Source organism: Dipodomys spectabilis, unplaced genomic scaffold (genome assembly GCF_019054845.1).
Source record: "Dipodomys spectabilis isolate Male_0828 unplaced genomic scaffold, ASM1905484v1 ptg000486l, whole genome shotgun sequence".
In the NCBI taxonomy this organism is placed as follows: Eukaryota; Metazoa; Chordata; class Mammalia; order Rodentia; family Heteromyidae; genus Dipodomys; species Dipodomys spectabilis.
In genome coordinates this window covers 91,124-109,196 of record NW_024871163.1, presented here as the reverse complement: position 1 = coordinate 109,196, position 18,073 = coordinate 91,124, and the positions used below count along the sequence as shown (strand labels likewise).

At 50.5% G+C, this 18,073-nt stretch overlaps 2 protein-coding genes across 4 annotated transcripts in view; one reads left to right on the top strand and one right to left on the bottom strand.

The window, feature by feature from the left end:
* The window catches only part of Brf1 (BRF1 RNA polymerase III transcription initiation factor subunit), a 72,184-nt gene that overhangs the window by 26,097 nt on the left and 28,014 nt on the right, over nt 1-18,073 (top strand). For all 3 annotated transcript variants that reach the window (XM_042669143.1, XM_042669141.1, XM_042669140.1), the window contains exons 4-5: nt 8,317-8,348; nt 11,544-11,616. In XM_042669143.1, the coding sequence (XP_042525077.1) occupies nt 8,317-8,348; nt 11,544-11,616 (105 nt within the window). The remainder of the gene's footprint in view (nt 1-8,316; nt 8,349-11,543; nt 11,617-18,073) is intronic.
* Btbd6 (BTB domain containing 6) lies at nt 12,957-15,422 on the bottom strand. The gene is made up of 4 exons (XM_042669144.1): nt 15,041-15,422; nt 14,738-14,828; nt 14,515-14,633; nt 12,957-14,384 (listed from the first exon to the last, which is right to left on the bottom strand). The coding sequence occupies exons 1-4, from the start codon at nt 15,400-15,402 to the stop codon at nt 13,352-13,354; spliced, it is 1,605 nt and encodes a 534-aa protein (XP_042525078.1). The 5' UTR covers nt 15,403-15,422; the 3' UTR covers nt 12,957-13,351.

Genomic DNA, 18,073 nt, shown 5'->3' with positions numbered 1-18,073 from the left:
TCCTGAGCTTTTTGGCTCAAGGCTAGCACTCTACCACTTGAGCCACAGCTTCACTTTTGGGTTTTTGGCAGTTAATGGGAGATGTAAGTTTCACAGTCTTTCCTGCCTGGGCTAGCTTTGAACTGCAATCCTTAGATCTCAGCCTCCTGAGTAGACAAGATTATAGGTGTGAATCACCAACACCCGTTTACAACTGTATTTTAAGATTGTCTGGAGCTAGGCACTGGTGGCTCATGCCTATGATCCTAGCTACCAGGCTGAGATCTGAGGATCGTAGTTTGAAACCAGCCTGGAAAGAAAAGGTCCTGCGACTCTTACCTTCAATTAACCACCAAAAAGCTGGAAGTGGAGGTTTACCTCAATCGGTAGAGTGCTAGCCTTGAGCAAAAAAACTCAGGGAGGGCTGGGAAGGTGGCTCAGTGGTAGAGTGCTTGCCTTGCATGCATGAGGCCCTGTGTTCGATTCTTCAGCACCACATAAGCAGAAAAAAAAAAGCTGGAAGTGTCACTGTGGCTCAAGTGGTAGAGTGCTAGCCTTGAGCTGAAGGGCTGAGGGACAGCACCCAGGCCCAGAGTTCAGGCCCCACGATCGGACCAAAAAAAACCCCAAAAACTCAGGGACTGTGGCTTAGGCCCTGAGTTCAAGCCCCAGCACTGGTATGCATGTGTGTGTGCACACACACAGTACAGTTGCATATACAGTCTTGGTATATGTGACATAAGATTAAAAACAATTTGGAAGTGGCGCTGTAGCTCAAGTGGTAGAGCGCTCGCCTTGAGCTGAAGAGCTGAGGGACAGCGCCCAGGCCCAGAGTTCAAGTCCCACGACCGACAAAAAAAAAAAAAAAGATTAAAAACAATTTTCTGTTTGTAATTGGTTGCTTTGGGCCTCTTTGCTTTGTTTTGTTTTTAAGCATATTGGGTTTATAGAGCCTTGTGGAAAAGTGACATCAATTTGAACAAATTTGATTCTTCAAAATGGTGACTGTCCTTTCCTTCTGTGTATATTCTTCTCTTTCTCAGTGGGTTGAACATCTTCCAATATCATACTTAGGTTTGCTCCTAAGTACTTGATGGTTAGAGCTAATGTGAGTGGCATCTTCTGTACTAGCATATAAAAGTATAGTAGAGTTTTGAATGGTTATTTCATTTCCAATAAATTTAGAAATTCAATTATGAATCTTATTTTGAAAAAAAAAAAAGTGGTTGGGAATGTGGCTTAGTGGTAGAATGCTCGCCTACATCTATATGCATGAAGCCCTGGGTTTGATTCCTCAGTACCACATACACAGAAAAAGCTGGAAGTAGAAGTAGTGCTATGGCTCAAATGGCAGAGTTGTATCCTTGAGCAAGGGACACTCAGGAACAGCGCCCAGGCCCTGAGTGCCCAGGAATGTGGCTGCACTTACTGGAAACTTCCTTGGACAGGGCTTGTCATGTCAAGGAAAAGGATCAGATTAACCTAGTTAAACGTTTAGTTCCAGGGCTGGGAAGGTGGCTCAGCAGTACAGTGCTTGCCTTGCATGCCTGAGGCCCTGGGTTCATTCGAACTCAGCACCACATAAGCAGAAAGAAAAAAAAAAGTTCCAGTCTTCTCTAAATCTCTTATGTGCTTTTGGTTTATTAAGAAAAATTTCAAACACCTATAGAATTGAAGAAATGGTAGTCTTCCATGAAATACTTTGTGGTTCTCTGTCCCAATTGTCCCCTCTTCCCCAGCTCTCTGTCTTTATTTTTGGCCTATTTCAGAGCAAGTTGTAGTCCTCTGCCATCTCTCTCAGCCCTGTGGAGCAAGTGGATGACTTGATTAAGGGATATTTATGAGACTTTTTTTTTGTCAGTTGTGGATCTTAAACTCTAGGCCTGGACACTGTTGAACTCTTCAGCTCAAGGCAAGTGCTCTACCACTTGAGCCACAGAGCCACTTCTGGTTTTCTGGTGGTTAATTGGAGATAAGAGTCTCATGGACTTTCCTGCCCGGGCTGGCTTTGAACTGCGATCCTCAGATCTCAGCCTCCTGAGTAGCTAGGATTACACGGGTGAGCTACTGGTGCCCAGCTATTTATGGGTCTTTTGTGTACACAAGTCTTATTTGTACCATTTGATGAGTTCCAGCAAATGCATGCACCTGTATGCATTTTTGAATAGCATTGCTATCACTGAACATGCCTCAGATCCCTGGCCCCACAGGGGTGATTATTCTTCTGTCTGCATTAACAACCACTGTAAGTGGAGTCCCCTAAGCTGAACTCTTTTTCCATAAGATTTCTGTACTGACATGCTTTGTTCATACTGCTTTCATTCTGACTACTATCACTGTGTGCACACAGGCATACCAGTTCTATTGTTGATGGGTGCCTCTGCTTTTCCAGTTTTGGGGGTCTTATGAGCATTCTTGTGAAGTCTTTTTCTTGGGTAAATGCCTAAGAGTACATAGCTTAGTCAAGAGTGTCCTTGTGCTGCTTTTTCTTTTTTCTGGTCAGTCATGGGGCTTGAACTCTGGGCCTGGGCGCTGTCCCTCAGCTCTTCAGCTCACGGCGAGTGCTCTACCACTTGAGCCACAGTGCCACTTGTGGTTTTTTGGTGATTTATTGGAGATAAGAGTCTCACAGAGTTTCCTGTCCGGGCTGGCTTTGAATCACGATCCTTAGATCTCAGCCTCCTGAGTAGCTAGGATTACAGGCGTGAGCCACTGGCGCCCAGCCTGTGCTGCTTTTTCTTTTTTCTTTTCTTTTCTTTTTTTTTTTTGGTTGGTCGTGGGGCTTGAACTCTGGGCTTGGGCTCTGTCCCTGTGCTCTTCAGCTCAAGGCGAACGCTCTACCACTTGAGCCACAGCGCCACTTCCGATTTTCTAGTGGTTTATTGGAGATAAGAGTCTCACGTACTTTCCTGCCCGGGCTGGCTTTGAACCGCAGTCTTCAGATCTCAGGCTCCTGAGTAGCTAGGATGACAGGCGTGAGCCACCGGCGCCCGGCCTGTGCTGCTTTTTCTAAGGAACCTCCTGGCCATTCCCCAGTGTCTGTTTCATGTCACTTACCAATTCTTCACCAGGGTGGTAGGTGAGCCATGGCTGTGTAGTTTCACCAGTAGTTGGTACTGCTATGAGCTCTTTGTTTCTATGACTGCTAACACAGTTGAATTCTTTTCCTTCCTTCCTTCCTTCCTAACTTACTTCATTTCTTTCTTTCTTTCTTTTTTCTTTCTTTCTTTTTTCCTCTCCTTTCTTTCTTTGTCTTTTTATCTCTCCCTTTCTCCCTTCCTTCCCTCTCTCTCTCTCTCTCTCTCTCTCTCTCTCTCTCTCTCTCTCTCTCTTTCTTTCTGTCTGTCTGTCTCTCTTTTCCTTTTGTGGGGCCTGACCTCTGGGCCGAGGAGCTGTCCCTCAACTCTTCAGCTCAAGGCTAGCACTCTACCACTTGAGCCACAATACCACTTCCAGCTTTTTAGTGTGTATGTGGTGCTGAGAAATGGAACCCAGGGCTTCATGCATGTGAGTCAAGCAATCGACCACTGAGCCACCTTCCCAGCCTGAATTTTTTTTCATAGCTTTTTTTTTTTTTTTTTGGTTGTGGGGCTTGAACTCTGGGCTTGGGCTCTGTCCCTCAGCTCTTCAGCTCAAGGCAAGTGCTCTACCACTTGAGCCACAGCACCACTTCTGGTTTTCTGAGTGTTTATTGGAGATAAGAGTCTCACAGACTTTCCTGCCTGGACTAGCTTTGAACTGGGATCCTCAGATCTCAGCCTCCTGAGTAGCTAGGATTACAGGCATCAGCCACCGGTGCCCAGCCTCATAGCTGTTTCTGAGACAAGATTTTGCCCTATAGAGTAGACCTAACTCAAACTGGTGATCCTTTTGTCTCTTCTGAGTACAAGTGCTGAGATTTCAGATGTGTGCCACCACACCCAGATATTTTTCCATTTGGCGGCACTGGGGGTTGAACCCAGGGCCTTGTGCTTGCTAGACAAGTGCCCTACCACTTGAGCTACACCCCTAGTCCCACACCCAGATATTTTTGTTGCTGTTTTCAGTTTTCTTTTTTTAAATTTTTTTTTATTTTTAATTTTTTTATTTTTTTTGTCGGTCGTGGGGCTTGAACTCTGGGCTTGGGCGCTGTCCCTCAGCTCTTCAGCTCAAGGCGAGCACTCTACCACTTGAGCTACAGCGCCACTTCCGGTTTTCTGGTGGTTTATTGGAGATAGGAGTCTCACGGTCTCTCCTGCCCGGGCTGGCTTTGAACCGCGATCCTCAGATCTCAGCCTCCTAAGTAGCTAGGATTACAGGCGTGAGCCACCAGTGCCCGGCTTTTTTTTTTTTTTTTTTTTTTTTTATTATCGGTAGTGGGGCCTGAACTCTGGGCCTGGGCGCTGTACCTCAGCTCTTCAGCTCAAGGCTAGCGCTCTACCACTTGAGCCACAGCACCACTTCCGGCTTTTTTCTTTTTGCTTATGTGGTGCTGAGGAATCGAACCCAGGGCCTCGAGGATGCAAGGCAAGCGCTCTACCACTGAGCCACCTTCCCAGCCCTGTTTTCAGTTTTCTGAGGCAGTCTGACTGTGAAGTCCAGGTTAGCCTAGGGTCTGTGATGCTCTTGGCTTGGCCTCCTTGGTACTAGGGTTACAGGTGGGCGCCAGCATGGCTGTGGTCAAGTTCTTTTCATGTATGTGTCAACTGTTTCTCCCCCTGAGGCTTCTGTTCACAAACTGCCCATATTTTGGCCCTCATTATATTAATTTTTTTATTGTTATACAAGTGATGTATAGCCGGGTGCTGGTGGCTCACACTTGTAATCGTAGCTACTCAGGAGGCTGAGATCTAAGGATCATAGTTTTAAGCCAGTCTGGGCAGCAAAGTCCATGAGACTCTTATCTCCAATAATCTAAAAAAGCTGAAAGTGGTGCTGTGTCTCAAGTGGTAGAGCACTAGCTTTGTGCTCAGACAGGCTCAGGGACAGAGCCCAGGCCCAGCGTTCAAACCCTGGGACTGGAAAAAGAAAAGAAAAAAAGTGATATACAGAGAGGTTACTTATGTCAGTTTTTAGACAATATGACCCCTTCCCTTACACTCTCCTAGTTTTCCCCTCCCATAACCACCCACAATTTGTGTAGTTCATTTTCAGCATAATGTCTGCATTTGTTTACCCTTTGTTCCTCCATTTCTGTGCCTCCTTTTACCCTCCCAAAGACAAACGAACAAATAACAAAAATAAAATACCCCCCCCTCCATTGAGTTCCTGGAGTTCATTTAGATAAATACTATTTGTATGCACAAAGGCACATAGGCATTGTACCTTTATGTTCCTCTCCTAAGAGTATCTTCCTTTGATCTTCACTGTGTGTGAATGCCCTTTATTGTATTTTTTTAAGCCTCTCTTAGCTAGGTGCCGGTGGCTCACTCCTGTATTCCTAGCTACTCAGGAGGCTGAGATCTGAGGATCACGGTTCAAAGCCAGCCTAGGCAGGAAAGGCTGTGAGACTTTTGTCTCCATTTAGCCACCAGAAAACCAGAAGTAGAGCTGTGGCTCAAGTGGTAGAGTGCTCACCTTGAACACAAAAGTTTAGACAGGGCCCAGGCCCAGTGTTCAAGCCCCACAACTGACCTCCTCACCCTAAAAAAAGTCCCACAACTGACCCCTCTGCCCCCCCAAAAGAGTCCCACAACTGTCCCCCACCCTAAAAAAAGCCTCACAACTGACCCCCACCCCAAAAAAGTCCCACAACTGACCTCCCCCTAAAAACCCCATAACTGATCCCCATCCCCCTAAAAATGTCCCACAACTGACTTCCCACCCCCCCTAAAAAAGTCCCACAACTGACCCCCCCCCAAAAAAAAAAAGTCTTTGCCAGATTGTCTTTGAACTCGTGGGCTCAAGTGATCCTATAGCCTCCATCTCTCTAGTGCTGAAACTACAGGCACATACTTCAGCACCGGGATTGTCAGTATAATTTTAATAGACTACTTTTTGAGTAGTTTTAGGCTTACAAAAGATTATGTGGAAAATATACACAATATCCCATCGTTGATTCCCTATTTGCCAAGCTTTGTATCAGTGTGATTTTTTTTTAGGTGAAGGTCTCACTAGCTCAGGTTGTGCTCAAACTTGCAGTCCTCCTGTCTCAAGCTTGAGAGTGCTGGGATTGTAAGGGAGCACCTCTACACCTGGTTGGTGTGTTCGTCCACGGTTAATGGACTGATCAGCACATCCTCACCCCAAGTCCACGGCCTTCACTGTGTTGTTGTGTCTATTGTAGATCTAGACACATGTATCAACCACTACATTATCCTGTGGAATAAGAGCCTGACTAAAATCCCTTTTGCTGTACCTCTCCCCCAGCTCTCCTCAGCCCTAGCCAATAGTTGCTATTTCTTGCAATCTTTTCCAGATTTATAGAGTTGAAGCATGTACCTTTTTCTGTTACCTGATTTTTTTTCTCTTTTCTGTGCCAGTCCTAGGACTGAATGCGTTGGCCCTAAGCATTTTCCTTTCTCAAGGGTAGCACTTGAGCCACAGCTCCATTTCTAGCTTTTTAATTGGAGATAAGAGTCTCATAGACTTTCCTGCCCAGAACTATGATCCTCAGATCTAGCCTCCTGAGTAGCTAGGATTACAGACATGACCCACCAGTGTCTGTCTTCCTCTTTTCATTTTGATTGTGCTTTTCTTTGCTCAGTTCTTCTCAGTTCTCTCTGCTACTAAGTCTTGTTATTACTCCATAATGCAGTAGAGGCCAGGTAGAGTTAATAAATGTCCTTACCGCCAAGGGCTTGAAGCCTGTGCTTTGCTATGGTTCTAGGGTTAGGATGTTATGGGCTTTCTTCCATCTGGTATGTCTGGTCCTGAGGACTTCCCCTAGACACCTGCTCTGGAATTTTTTTTTTTTTTTGGGGGGGTCCGGTCGTGGGGCCTGAACCCTGGGCCTGGGCGCTGTCCCTCAGCTCTTCAGCTCAAGGCTAGCGCTCCACCACTTGAACCACAGCGCCACTTCCGGCTTTATTCTTTTTTGCTTATGTGGTGCTGAGGAATCGAACCCAGGGCCTCAGGCATGCAAGGCAAGCGCTCTACCACTGAGCCACCTTCCCAGCCCCTGCTCTGGACTTCTGACTCAGCACTAGGAGAGTTTCTTGGTTTCTTCTCAAGCCAGTAGCAGGTGAATGGTGTGTGTGTGTGTGTGTGTGTGTGTGTGTGTCTCCTAGGGCCTCGGGGTTGCTAAATGTGAATGGTGTGTGTGTGTGTGTGTGTGTGTGTGTGTGTGTGTGTGTGTGTGTGTGTGTGTGTGTGTGTATCCTAGGGCTTCGGGGTTGCTAAATGTGAATGGTGTGTGTGTGTGTATCCTAGGGCTTCGGGGTTGCTAAATGTGAATGGTGTGTGTGTGTGTGTGTGTGTGTGTGTGTGTGTGTGTGTGTGTGGATCTGTACCCTAGGGCCTCGGGGTTGCTAAATGCTCAGTGTACATTGGCTGTACCTCCAGCCAATAGTGTGGCTTTCAGCCTGACCGCTGCGTGGGCCCTGCCCCTTACTTGTTTCATATCTTGTCAAGTGCCCATGTGAGCTTGGACTCACTCATCTGCTGAATGTGAGGACAGGTCCCATGTGGGAGTCCCTCAGCCCTTCCATGGCAGTGCCTGCTGGGATTCATCACCTTGCTGCACCAGTGTCTGTCTCCAAGGAATCTCTGGTTGCTACCCCAGGATGTTCCTGGTATCTGGCAAGCACTCAGTAAGCACTTAAAAATGCAGTTTGAGCCGGGCACCAGTGGCTCACACCTGCAATCCTAGTGACTCAGGAGGCTGAGATCTAAGGATCGTGGTTCAAAGCCAGTCTGGGCAGGAAAGTGTGTGAGACTCTTATCTCTAATAAACCACTAGAAAGCCGGAAGTGGCGCTGTAGCTCAAGCGGTAGAGTGCTCATCTTGAGCTGAAGAGCTGAGGGACAGCGCCCAGACCCAGAGTTCAAGCCCTATGATCGACCAAAAAAAAAAAAATGCAGCTTGAGTGTTATGTGTGTTTCCATGCTGTGTTGAGTCAGAGGACCCTGTGTGGCAGACAACCAAGTGGCAGGTGTACAAGAATTAAAGCCCTGTTTATGGTTCCCAAATCTTGCTCCCCATACCTCCTATGCCCCATCCTGGAAGTAGATTCCAGGAGTTCTCCCTCTGTTTCTGAAGCAGCAAAGGTTCTGGCCAGGCCTGATGTGAGGCCTCAGTTCCATCGTGGCCTTCACCTCCCTGACCAGGTGCTGGTTTAGATTTGACAGTGATGCTTCAGCTCCCTAGATGAGTGGTCCTGGTAGCCTCTGTGTAAATGCTCCTTAACTCCAGCTGCAGACATGCTCCTCGACCTCAGTGACCTGCTCCAGGTATATCTTTTTGTTTCTATGCCTTTCCCTACCTGCAGGGGTGACTGGGGCCTAGCCTGTCTCCACACACCTGGGGCCTATCTGTGCTGCCTGTGTGGTAGAAAGCCTCCTCTGCAGGGTAGACAGGCAGTGCAGGGAGGGCCCAGGCTTGTCGGGTGGGAGAAGGCAGCTGTTCACTGGGAGAAGTTCAGGCTTGTCGGGTGGGAGAAGTTCACTGTCATAGTTCCATCCAGGACCCATACAGTCCATCATTAGAATCATTTGGGAAATGCATGTGAATTTTGGTGCTAGGCAAGGGAGAGTCTTTACAAAGTAAGGAAAATTGGCCCCTATGCATGCATTTTGAACTGTGGAGTCACCTGCTTTCCTAGTACTGAGAAAGCCCTTTCTGTTGCCTTGCTCTTTTTCAGACAACTAAACATTGTGGGGAACTGGTGTCCGGGGAGCTTGTGGACTGAGACTGTGGGGCTAGCTGTAGGTTGACTCAAGTCCTCAGACCATTCCCTGGGTTATAGCAAGGCTGGAGGTCTATTTAATCATCTGCTGAGAACTAGGAAAGAGATATGTCATGGAAAAGGAAGGTAATAGCAGCATGAAGATACCATGGATTTCATGCCAAAGACAAATCTCCCATGTAGATCGGGGTGCCCTCAGGGACCCCGAGAGCTGTAGGCCAGGCTACCACTTTTGATGATTGAGCTCAGTGCTTTCCAGGAATGGTCAACAGTTAGACTGACTTGACTCAGATGGTACCTTGTATTTTTGTCTTTCCAGCTGTCTTTATATATGGCATCTCTAAGCAGCTATTGGTGAAATATTTTGTGGTCAGACTAAAAATAACTTGTTGGAATTGTGATAATTTAGTGACTGCCTCTCAGACGCATTGTACTCAGCTCAGGGCAAGGCCATATGACCTGGTTTCCAGCCCAGTGACTTCCTAGGAAAGACTGGTACCACTAGGGCCAGCACTCATGTCTCTTCATCCACCCGTGTCCCTCTGGACCCAGGGTTAAGATGGTAAGGAGTGTGAGGGAAGTGGGCAGACCGAGGTTAGGGCCAGCTCTTCAGTGGGAGCTGGGTGTCCCAGTATCAGAATGACGTGGCCTAAACAGAGGCTTGCACAGATCTAGCACAAGGGCCAGAATGCTTCTGGAAAGGGCACATGTCAGACTCACTGCTATCATGTTCTAAGCTCTCCCTCCAGCTCCTGCCTCTGGTGTGCTCCTGTTGCACACCAATGTCACTAACACTGTACACATTAGACATTTATACACACTACCCACGTGCGTGCTCACACACCACACATGGATTCAGTCCATTCATACAGCTTGGAGGATGATCTAGGGACTTGTAGAAGGTAGCACTGGTTTAGAAGGTGCACTGTGAGCTATCAGTGCTTACGATGGAGCCTTGGGAGAACCTCAGCCAGAGGCAGGAGGTAACCCGTAAACCACCGCCTAGGCTGCTTGGATGTCGGATCCAGCCCCAGCCCTCCCCGCAGGCTGACTCCTTGCTGACGTGTCCCAAACCCTCTCTCTAGTTCCTGCCTCTGATGTGAACTTCACAGTGTGTCATTCCTTAGGCTCCCTGCTCCTTGAAGTCTGCAAGCACCCATGGGTGCTACCTTCATGTCAGGAAAAGGGGCTTTGCCTAGGGGCCCATAGGCCAGGATTAATTAGGTAAGGAATTCTTTGGAAAAGCTGTATTGCAAGGCCAGACTGATTAAATGGTGAGTCCTGGAGTCTCGGGTAAGCCTGGGCCAGAGTAGCAATTGGGTCCTCAGGGAGCTAAGAGCAAGAGAGACTTGGATGGGTTAGGGAACCTGGGCTTTATTGGCCCTTTATATCTTCCACACTGTGTGGCCTGCTCTGAACCTGCCTGGTCCCACCCAGAAGCATCCCCCTCCCCACCTGCCCACACCTCAGGCCAGTGCTGGGTTCCTTGGGGCTGATACTATGGTCCATTACAGGGCTGCCCTGAGCGCCTGGGGTTCTACACACAGGCTAGGTCCTTGCTTTCCTGATATGTGACCCATGCGACCATGTTCCCACGAGGGCAAGGAGGGAGCCATGGCAGGCACCCTGAGGAGGGAGCAGTGGAGGAACCCCCCAGCAACAAGGTGGAAGCTGAGATCTGTGCACCCCTGGGAGTACAGGGTTAAAGTGTGGCTGACCTGAGGATGGCAAGCAGGTCATACTGATTCTGAATCAAGTACAGTGGGCACCCTGACCACACCCTACAGGTATTTTGTTTTCCTTCCCCCCCCCCCCCCCACAGCAAATGTAATTTGGAGAGGAGCCTAAATAGCTGCTTAGTAAGGAAATAGACACTTCTGATCTGCAGGCCAGTAGAGACCACCTAATTCTGAGAGATTGGGTACTCTGTGGGCCAGCAGGGAGCTCTGACATTGGATTCTTTGAAGTCTGAGCAGAAAAAGAGGCACTTTAAGAAAAAGATAGCCAGGCCGGGTGCCAGTGGCTCACACCTGTAATCCTAGCTACTCAAGAGGCTGACACCTAAGGATCATGGTTCAAAGCCAGCCTGGGCAGGAAAGTGTGTGAGACTCTTATCTCCAATAAACCACTAGAAAACCGGAAGTGGTGCTGTAGCTCAAGCGGTAGAGTGCTCATCTTGAGCTGAAGAGCTGAGGGACAGCACCCAGACCCAGAGTTCAAGTGCTACGATCGACAAGAAAGAAAGATAGTCAGGTGGCCTCACACCTGTAATCCTAGTTACTCAGGAGGCTGAAATCTGAAGATTGTGGTTCAAAGCCAGCTTAGGCAGGAAAGTTTGTGACAATCTTATCTCCAATTCCCAGAAAACCAGAAGTCAAGCTGTGGTAACAGTGCTAGCTTTGAGCAGAAAAAAGCTCAGGGGCAGCACCCAAGGCCCTGAGTTCAAGCCCTATGACTGACCAGAAAAAAGGAAAAGATTAAAAAAGAGCTGGGCACTGGTAGGTCAGGTCAGTTAATTTTAGCTACTAAGGAGGCTGAAATCTGAGGATCACAGTTTGAAGCTAGCCTAGAAAAGAAAGTCCATGAGATTTTATCTCCAATTAACCACCAAAAAGCTACTAGTGGAGGTGTGGCTCAAGTGGTGGAGTGTTGGCTTGAGCCCAGAAACAGCACATACATGCAGGCTGTGCACGTGCACACGCATTCTTTTAACACCAATGCATTTCTGGCTATTTTCCAGGTAAACGTGTATGTGCTGGGAAAGACGTTTCTGCTTTTGGCGAGGGAGCTCTGCATCAACGCGCCAGCCATAGGTAAGCTTGGCAGGCTTTACAGGTGCCACTCGGCCCTGGGGAGCTCTGCAACACCGCGCCAGCTATCGGTAGGCTGCACTTAGGCAGGAACACCTGCAAACTAGCCTGCCAAGGTGCTCCAGAGTTGGGGGAATAAAACATGTAGGACCCCAAGGCAAGAAAAACTCCTAAAATCTGCTGATGGTACAGCAGGGTAGGGTTTTAGTTTTGGAGCAAACCTAGACCTGCTGCCAGAGCCTGAGTGTGCACCAGAGCGTAGACAGAGGGAAAAGGGTATAGTACCACATGTTGGGAGCCTGCCTTATTTGTTAATATAATTTTATTTTTATTGCTAAGGTGTTGCACAGAGCGGTTACCATTTCATAAGAAAGGTAATGAGTACATTTCTTTTTGGGGAAGCCTGTCTTATCTTTACAGGCTTTGATCATGCTTGGCCTGCAGGTGCCTTGAGGCAGGCACAGCCTCCTCACAGGGATGAGCGCAGCTCTTGGAGGCAGGCACTCTCCCAGCTACTATGAGTTTTGTTATCAAGAGGGGAGGTGGCCTTTTTCTTGCTCCTGACCCATCAGTGTCTCTCTGTGGTAACAAAGCACTACCAGGGGCTGGGGTGGAGGGCTGAGATCCTGGTGCTTGGCAGCAGCCACACAAGCACACTAGGCTGGGGCCTACAGCATGTCCCTGGAGGCCAGGTCACTGCTGGTGGGGCCATTCCTATCCTTGGTAGTCAAGCTGAGGATTTCCAGGACAAAGCAAGTACCTGGGTGTACACAGCCATGGAGAATAAAGACCAGGGCTGGGGAGCTGCTTTACCCACAGTGAAGCACAGCTGGCCTCTTGAATATGTCTTCTGCAATAGGACTGTTTTGTTTTTTCGTCGGTCATGGGGCTTGAACTCTGGGCTTGGACGCTGTCCCTGCACTCTTCAGCTCAAGGCGAGTGCTCTACCACTTGAACCACAGCACCACTTCCGGTTTTCTAGTGGTTTATTGGAGATAAGAATCTCACGGATATTCCTGCTTGGGCTGGCTTTGAAAGGCGATCCTCAGTTCTCAGCCTCCTGAGTAGCTAGGATTACAAGCATGAGCTACCAGCGCCCGGCTAAGACTTTGATGCTCTGGAATGGCTATATACCTGGCCTTCCACAGTGTCCTTAGCTGTAGCCCTGGAGAGAAAGCCAACCTGGATACCATACAGGAGTCTCAGGGACAGAATAGCTCCCTTGATGATGTGTTTCTGACCACGCAGCACTGTTCAGCAATTATGGCTTTTTCCATGGCAGCTCTTCTCAGCTGAGAAAGAGAACACCCCAATTTATAACTCTTACTCACTTTACCTACACATGGTTTTGTTAAACCTTTATTATAAAAATCCACTTAAATAGATAAAAGTATTTTAAGTGACTTTTCAGCAACTTGGGGTTTGAAGGAAAAGTCTCAAGGTAAGCCTATAGCCACTTAGAATCCAGAAGGGTAGGAGAAATGTCCATGTACCCTCAAAGTTGTTGAATGCCACTGGGCAGGTGTCTGGGGCCTGCCTCATACCTGCCCACTTTCTTGAGGCATGTACCTTAGTGTACAGGAAACACCTAGGACTCAGCCATCGGGGACATTGGGCCCTGGCTGCTGGGAGAAGCATTACCAGTGTCAGTAAGGCAGTCAGCAGTGTCCTGCACCTCCCACACACTTGCCAGGAGGCCTCCTACAAGGAAGGGCAGGTGGTAAGCCCTCTCACGGCTTCATGCATAGAAGATGAGCTCTGGGATTTGCCCACCCTGGACCCCAGTCCCATTGGTGCTGTCTGAGGAGCACTGGAACTGGAAAGCCACCTTCCCACACTGTACTTCTGTCATCCCCTCCTGCCCAAAGTAGCTGAGCTCACTGCCATCCAGGACAGCACTGGCAGTGTAGAAGGTGTCCTGCTCTACCTGGACCGGGTGCTCAAACCAGACTGTAAAGGTGTTGCTGGATCCGTCTGATACAAACTTGGTCAGGTTCTGTGCCAGGACCATTCCCAGCCGCTTGAGTTCTATCTTCACACTGTACTCGGCTTTCCCGGAGCTGGACCCATACAGGCCCAGACCAGCAATAAACACCCTTCTGTCCACTGCAAACTGGATGCTGTCACAGCGCCCACGATACCGCCACTGGTTGCTGCGATAGGCAGAAGACTGGAACCGGTGGCACCTCTGTGGGGCCAGGCCCTTCCTCTTGGTCAGAGGGAAGTCAAGGAGAGGCTTGTTGGCTGCTGTGTACCACAGGAAGATGTTATGGGTCTCCTCCAAGGTCAAGATATCTGATTGTGCAGCACCATTGGCAAACTCCTCCAGGGTCATGGTTGGAATTCGGACAAGATAGAGAGCTCGCCCCAGGACGTGCCTCTTGTTGTGTGGGGTGACTGGCAGGCCCTGCCTCTTGCATTCCGCCTCCGCCCAGTTCAGGACAGCCTCAAAGACCACTGCCTCCTTGGTGTTGAGGGCCTCCCTGGTCACAATGATCTCCAGTGTCTGCCGGTCAATTTCACAGAAGCCTTCAGAGCGCAGAGCCATCTCTGCCTGGGCATCGATGACCTCCCAACAGCGCTGGGTCAGCTCAGGCTCCTCAAATAGCCGGCTCTGGGACAGCAGGACGCAGGCATTTTTGGCTTCCAGACTTGTCTCCAGAAAGTTGACACAGGCTTTGGCCAGCGCGGGCACAATGTACTTCTTAGCAGCATACAGCGTGGCCAGCACTGTGTCTGCCTCCAGGTCGATCTCGTCGCTGTACAGGTACCTGAGCAAGGCATGAACTCGGGGGGCTGCCGGGGGAGGACCCTTTGGGCTCGGGTCTGCAGAGGCCTCCCCGGGACCATCAGAAAGGAACCACCCCATCCATCCTTTCAGCCCTGGAGCAGAGCACTTACTTTAACAAGACCAAGAAGGCAGCAGGCTCCACGTCGGGAATGTGAATTTCCGACTTGACTTCCGCGAGGTCCCCGTAGAACATGGCATAGAAGACAGAGCTGCCCACGGCCAAGACGTACTGCGGGTGAGAGAGAGTCGCCGTTAGCCAGTGGGCAGCCACGAAGGCCCGGGAAGACTGCGTCCAGCCGCGCCGGCCAGGACCAGGGCCGCGCCCCTACCCACCTTGTGGGCGGGCACGCGCCTGGAGGCTCCCAGGGGCCCCACGACGAAGTGCACGTCGGCCATGAGCTCGTTGTTGAACATCAGCGCGTTCCTGCAAAGGCAGAGGCACACGGCTGGACTGGGGCCAGGGCGGGGCCGGGGTCGGGCCAGGGCGGGGCCGGGGTCAGGCCGGGGTCGGGGTCGGGGCCGGGGATGGGGTCGGGGCCGGGGTCGGGGTCGGGGCCGGGATCAGGGTCGGGGCCGGGGCCGGGGTCGGGCCGGGATCGGGCCGGGGCCGGGGCCCGGCGGGCGGTCGCGGCTCACCTCTCGCGCAGGGTCGGGTGGAAGGACTGCCAGTGCGGACTCTCCGGGTTGTTGTTGTCGGGGGCGGGCGGCGCGGGCGGGGACGGCGGCGGCGCGGGCGCCGGGCGGGGCGGGCTGCGGGGGCCGGCCTTCCTGCCCGCCGCCGCGTTGCTGTTGGCGATGTCGGTGGCGGCCGCGGCGCCGGGGGTGGGGTACAGCTCGGCGGCCATCTTCGCGGGCGGGGCGGCGGGGGCGGCCTTGGCCCTGGCCGCGCCGGGCTCCCGCGCGCCGCGCCGCGGCCTGGGCAGCGGCTCTGCGAGCACCAGCAACGAGGTGAGGCACTGCGCCACCCGCCCGTGCAGGCAGGCCAGCGGCAGCAGCATGGGGCCGCGGAGCCCGCGCCCGCCCCCAGCCGAGCCCGCCCGGCCGGGGCGCCGGCCAGCACGTACCTGCTACGCCAGCGCGCCGCCGTCACCGGCGCGTCACCGGCGCGTCACCGGCGCCTCCACAGTGCGTCGAGCGCCCCGCGCCCGAGGCCCCGCCCCCGGGTGCTCCTGTCCGGCGGACACGCAGGCCGCTGCCCATGCGCTGTAGAGCCACGCACTGCCGCCCCGCAGCGCCTGTGGGCGCGCTCCTTGTCGCCCTCAGCAGCCCAGTAACGGGAGACGACCCCCCCCCCCCCGCCCGTATTTTGTTTTTCTGATCAAATGTGTTAGTTGGCGAGGACCGTCCCGCCACCGTTCCACCGTGTGCATCTATCTTCACCTGCCACCCTGGGGGGGTGCTTCAGCCGTTGTGATGATGCTGTCGCCACCCCTGTAGACGTGCAGCTGGCCATTATTTTCAATGCCAGCCCTGGGGCTGCCCCTGAGCTGCTTTTGCTCGAGGCTACCCCTGTACCACTTGAGCCACAGCTCAAGTTCCAGTTTTTTTTTGGTAGTTACTTGGAGATAAAAGTCTTAAGGACTTGCCTGGCCAGGCTGGCTTCTAAATGCGATTCTCAGATCTCAGCCTCCTTAGTACCTAGGATTACAGACGTGAGCCACCAGCGCCAGCTTCATTTCATTTTTGAGGAAGATTTGAGAGTCCTTTCTTACATTTTCATTCCCACCAGCAGTGTGCACAGGTAGATTGATTTCTCCCCGAGAACACGTTAATTTTCCGTTGTTTTGATAGTAGGTAGCTGAAAGGATCTATCACATCCATCCCAGGGGACCACGCAGAGGCAGACAGGCACAGGATAAAGATTATTACAAGGTTTACTAGTGGAGCCATATTCCCCCTCACATCCCTCCCCCTCCCCCCCCTCCCCCCCCCCCCCCCCCCCAGCACACGGCACCCTTTCCTATCCAGGTAGCAGGAAGGTCTGGGGCAGGAAGTGAGGTAGGTGGGAGCTCAGGTGGGTCTGGGCAGAGAGAGGGAAGGGCCAGCTGTATGGCCAGAACTCCAGGGCTGGGAGGAGCTGAGGACCAAAGGTGGGCATAATGCTTACAGTAGCTATAATAGTGGGTGTGAGTTAGTATCATGTGGTTTTGACTTGTATTTTCCTAATGATTATGTCGAGCATCTTTTCATTTGCATGTTTCCTTTGGTGAAATGTATATTCAAGCTCTTTGCCTTCTTTTTCTTTTTTTCCAGTGCTGGGGCTTGAACTCAGGGCCTAGGCACTGTCCCTGAGCTTCTTTGGCTCAAGGCTAGTGCTCTACCACTTGAGCCACAGCACCGTTTAAGCTTTTTCTGAGTAGTTTATTGGAGCTAACAGTCTCAGATCTCAGCCTCCTGAATAGCTAGGGGTTGCAGGCAGGAGCCACTGGCACCTGGCTCTTTGTCCTTTTTCTTACCAGTTTCTTTCAGTGTTCTTTGTCGAATTACCTTCCATACTCTGAGAATTAACCCTGATCAGATATATGATTTGTATATATTTTCTCCCATTTTGTAGATTGACTTGCTCTCCTTTCTTTCCTCATCCATCCCTTTATCCTTCTCTTTTTCTTTTAAGTCTATTTCTACTTTTGTTGAATCATTGCCAAGAATGCTTTTCCAGTGTTTCCTTTCAGGACCTTTATAGTTTCAAGTCTTACGCTGGGGTCTTTGGCCTGTGCTGTTAAATTTTTTTTTTTCTTTTGGGTCTGGTTGTGGGGCCTGAACTCTGGGCCTGGGCGCTGTCCCTCAGCTCTTCAGCTCAAGGCTAGCACTCTACCACTTGAGCCACTGCGCCACTTCTGGTTTTTTTTTCTTTTTGCTTATGTGGTGCTGAGGAATCGAACCCAGGGCCTCATGCATGCAAGGCAAGCGCTCTACCACTGAGCCACCTTCCCAGCCCCTGAACACCAAGCTTTATCTTGCACCATACATAAAAATTAATAGCACAGGGCTGGGAAGGTGGCTCAGTGGTAGAGCGCTTGCCTTGCATGCATGAGGCCCTGGGTTTGATTCCTCAGCACCACATAAGCAAAAAGAAAAAAGCCGGAAGTGGCGCTGTGGCTCAAGTGGTAGAGCGCTAGCCTTGAGCTGAAGAGCTGAGGGACAGTGCCCAGGCCCAGAGTTCAGGCCCCACGACCAGACCCCCCCCCCCCCAAAAAAAAAAATAAAAAGCTTGGTGTTCACTGGTCTGCATGTGGAAATCTGACCTCCCCCACCCCACTTTACCCCTTCCTTTTCAGGAGAGACTCTACTCTATCCCATTGTGTCTTTTTGGCACCTTGTCAGAAATCATGTGACCTGAATGCAAGGGCTTATTTCCTTGTTCTTTGTTACATAAGTCTGTATGTCTTTATGCTGTAGTGGTTAATAAGTTTTACAGATTTATTCATAATTTTTAGAAGTCCTTTTGTCTACTTTAAATAATTTTATTTTCTATTTAACTGCTCCCTTCATTACTTTTATTGTTCCTTATTTATGAAAGGTGCTTAAGTATAGAAACTTATCCAAAGCATTTCTTTTTAAGATTTTCCAATAATGTTTGGAGGTAAGAAGATTGTTGTTTATTATTCTTTGTAATTTTATTCACTTGGGGGGGGTCAAAGGCCTTGTTTTTTGAGCTTTCTCTTCTCA

What these genes read in the sequence shown, in the direction of transcription:
- Btbd6 (XM_042669144.1), bottom strand. Translation starts at nt 15,402, where the DNA reads ATGCTGCTGCCGCTGGCCTGCCTGCACGGGCGGGTGGCGCAGTGCCTC. An exon ending in CACCCGACCCTGCGCGAGAG is followed by an intron (nt 14,829 to 15,040) that starts GTGAGCCGCGAC and finishes CTGCCTTTGCAG; the next exon opens with GAACGCGCTGATGTTCAACA. An exon ending in GGCGCGTGCCCGCCCACAAG is followed by an intron (nt 14,634 to 14,737) that starts GTGGGTAGGGGC and finishes TCTCACCCGCAG; the next exon opens with TACGTCTTGGCCGTGGGCAG.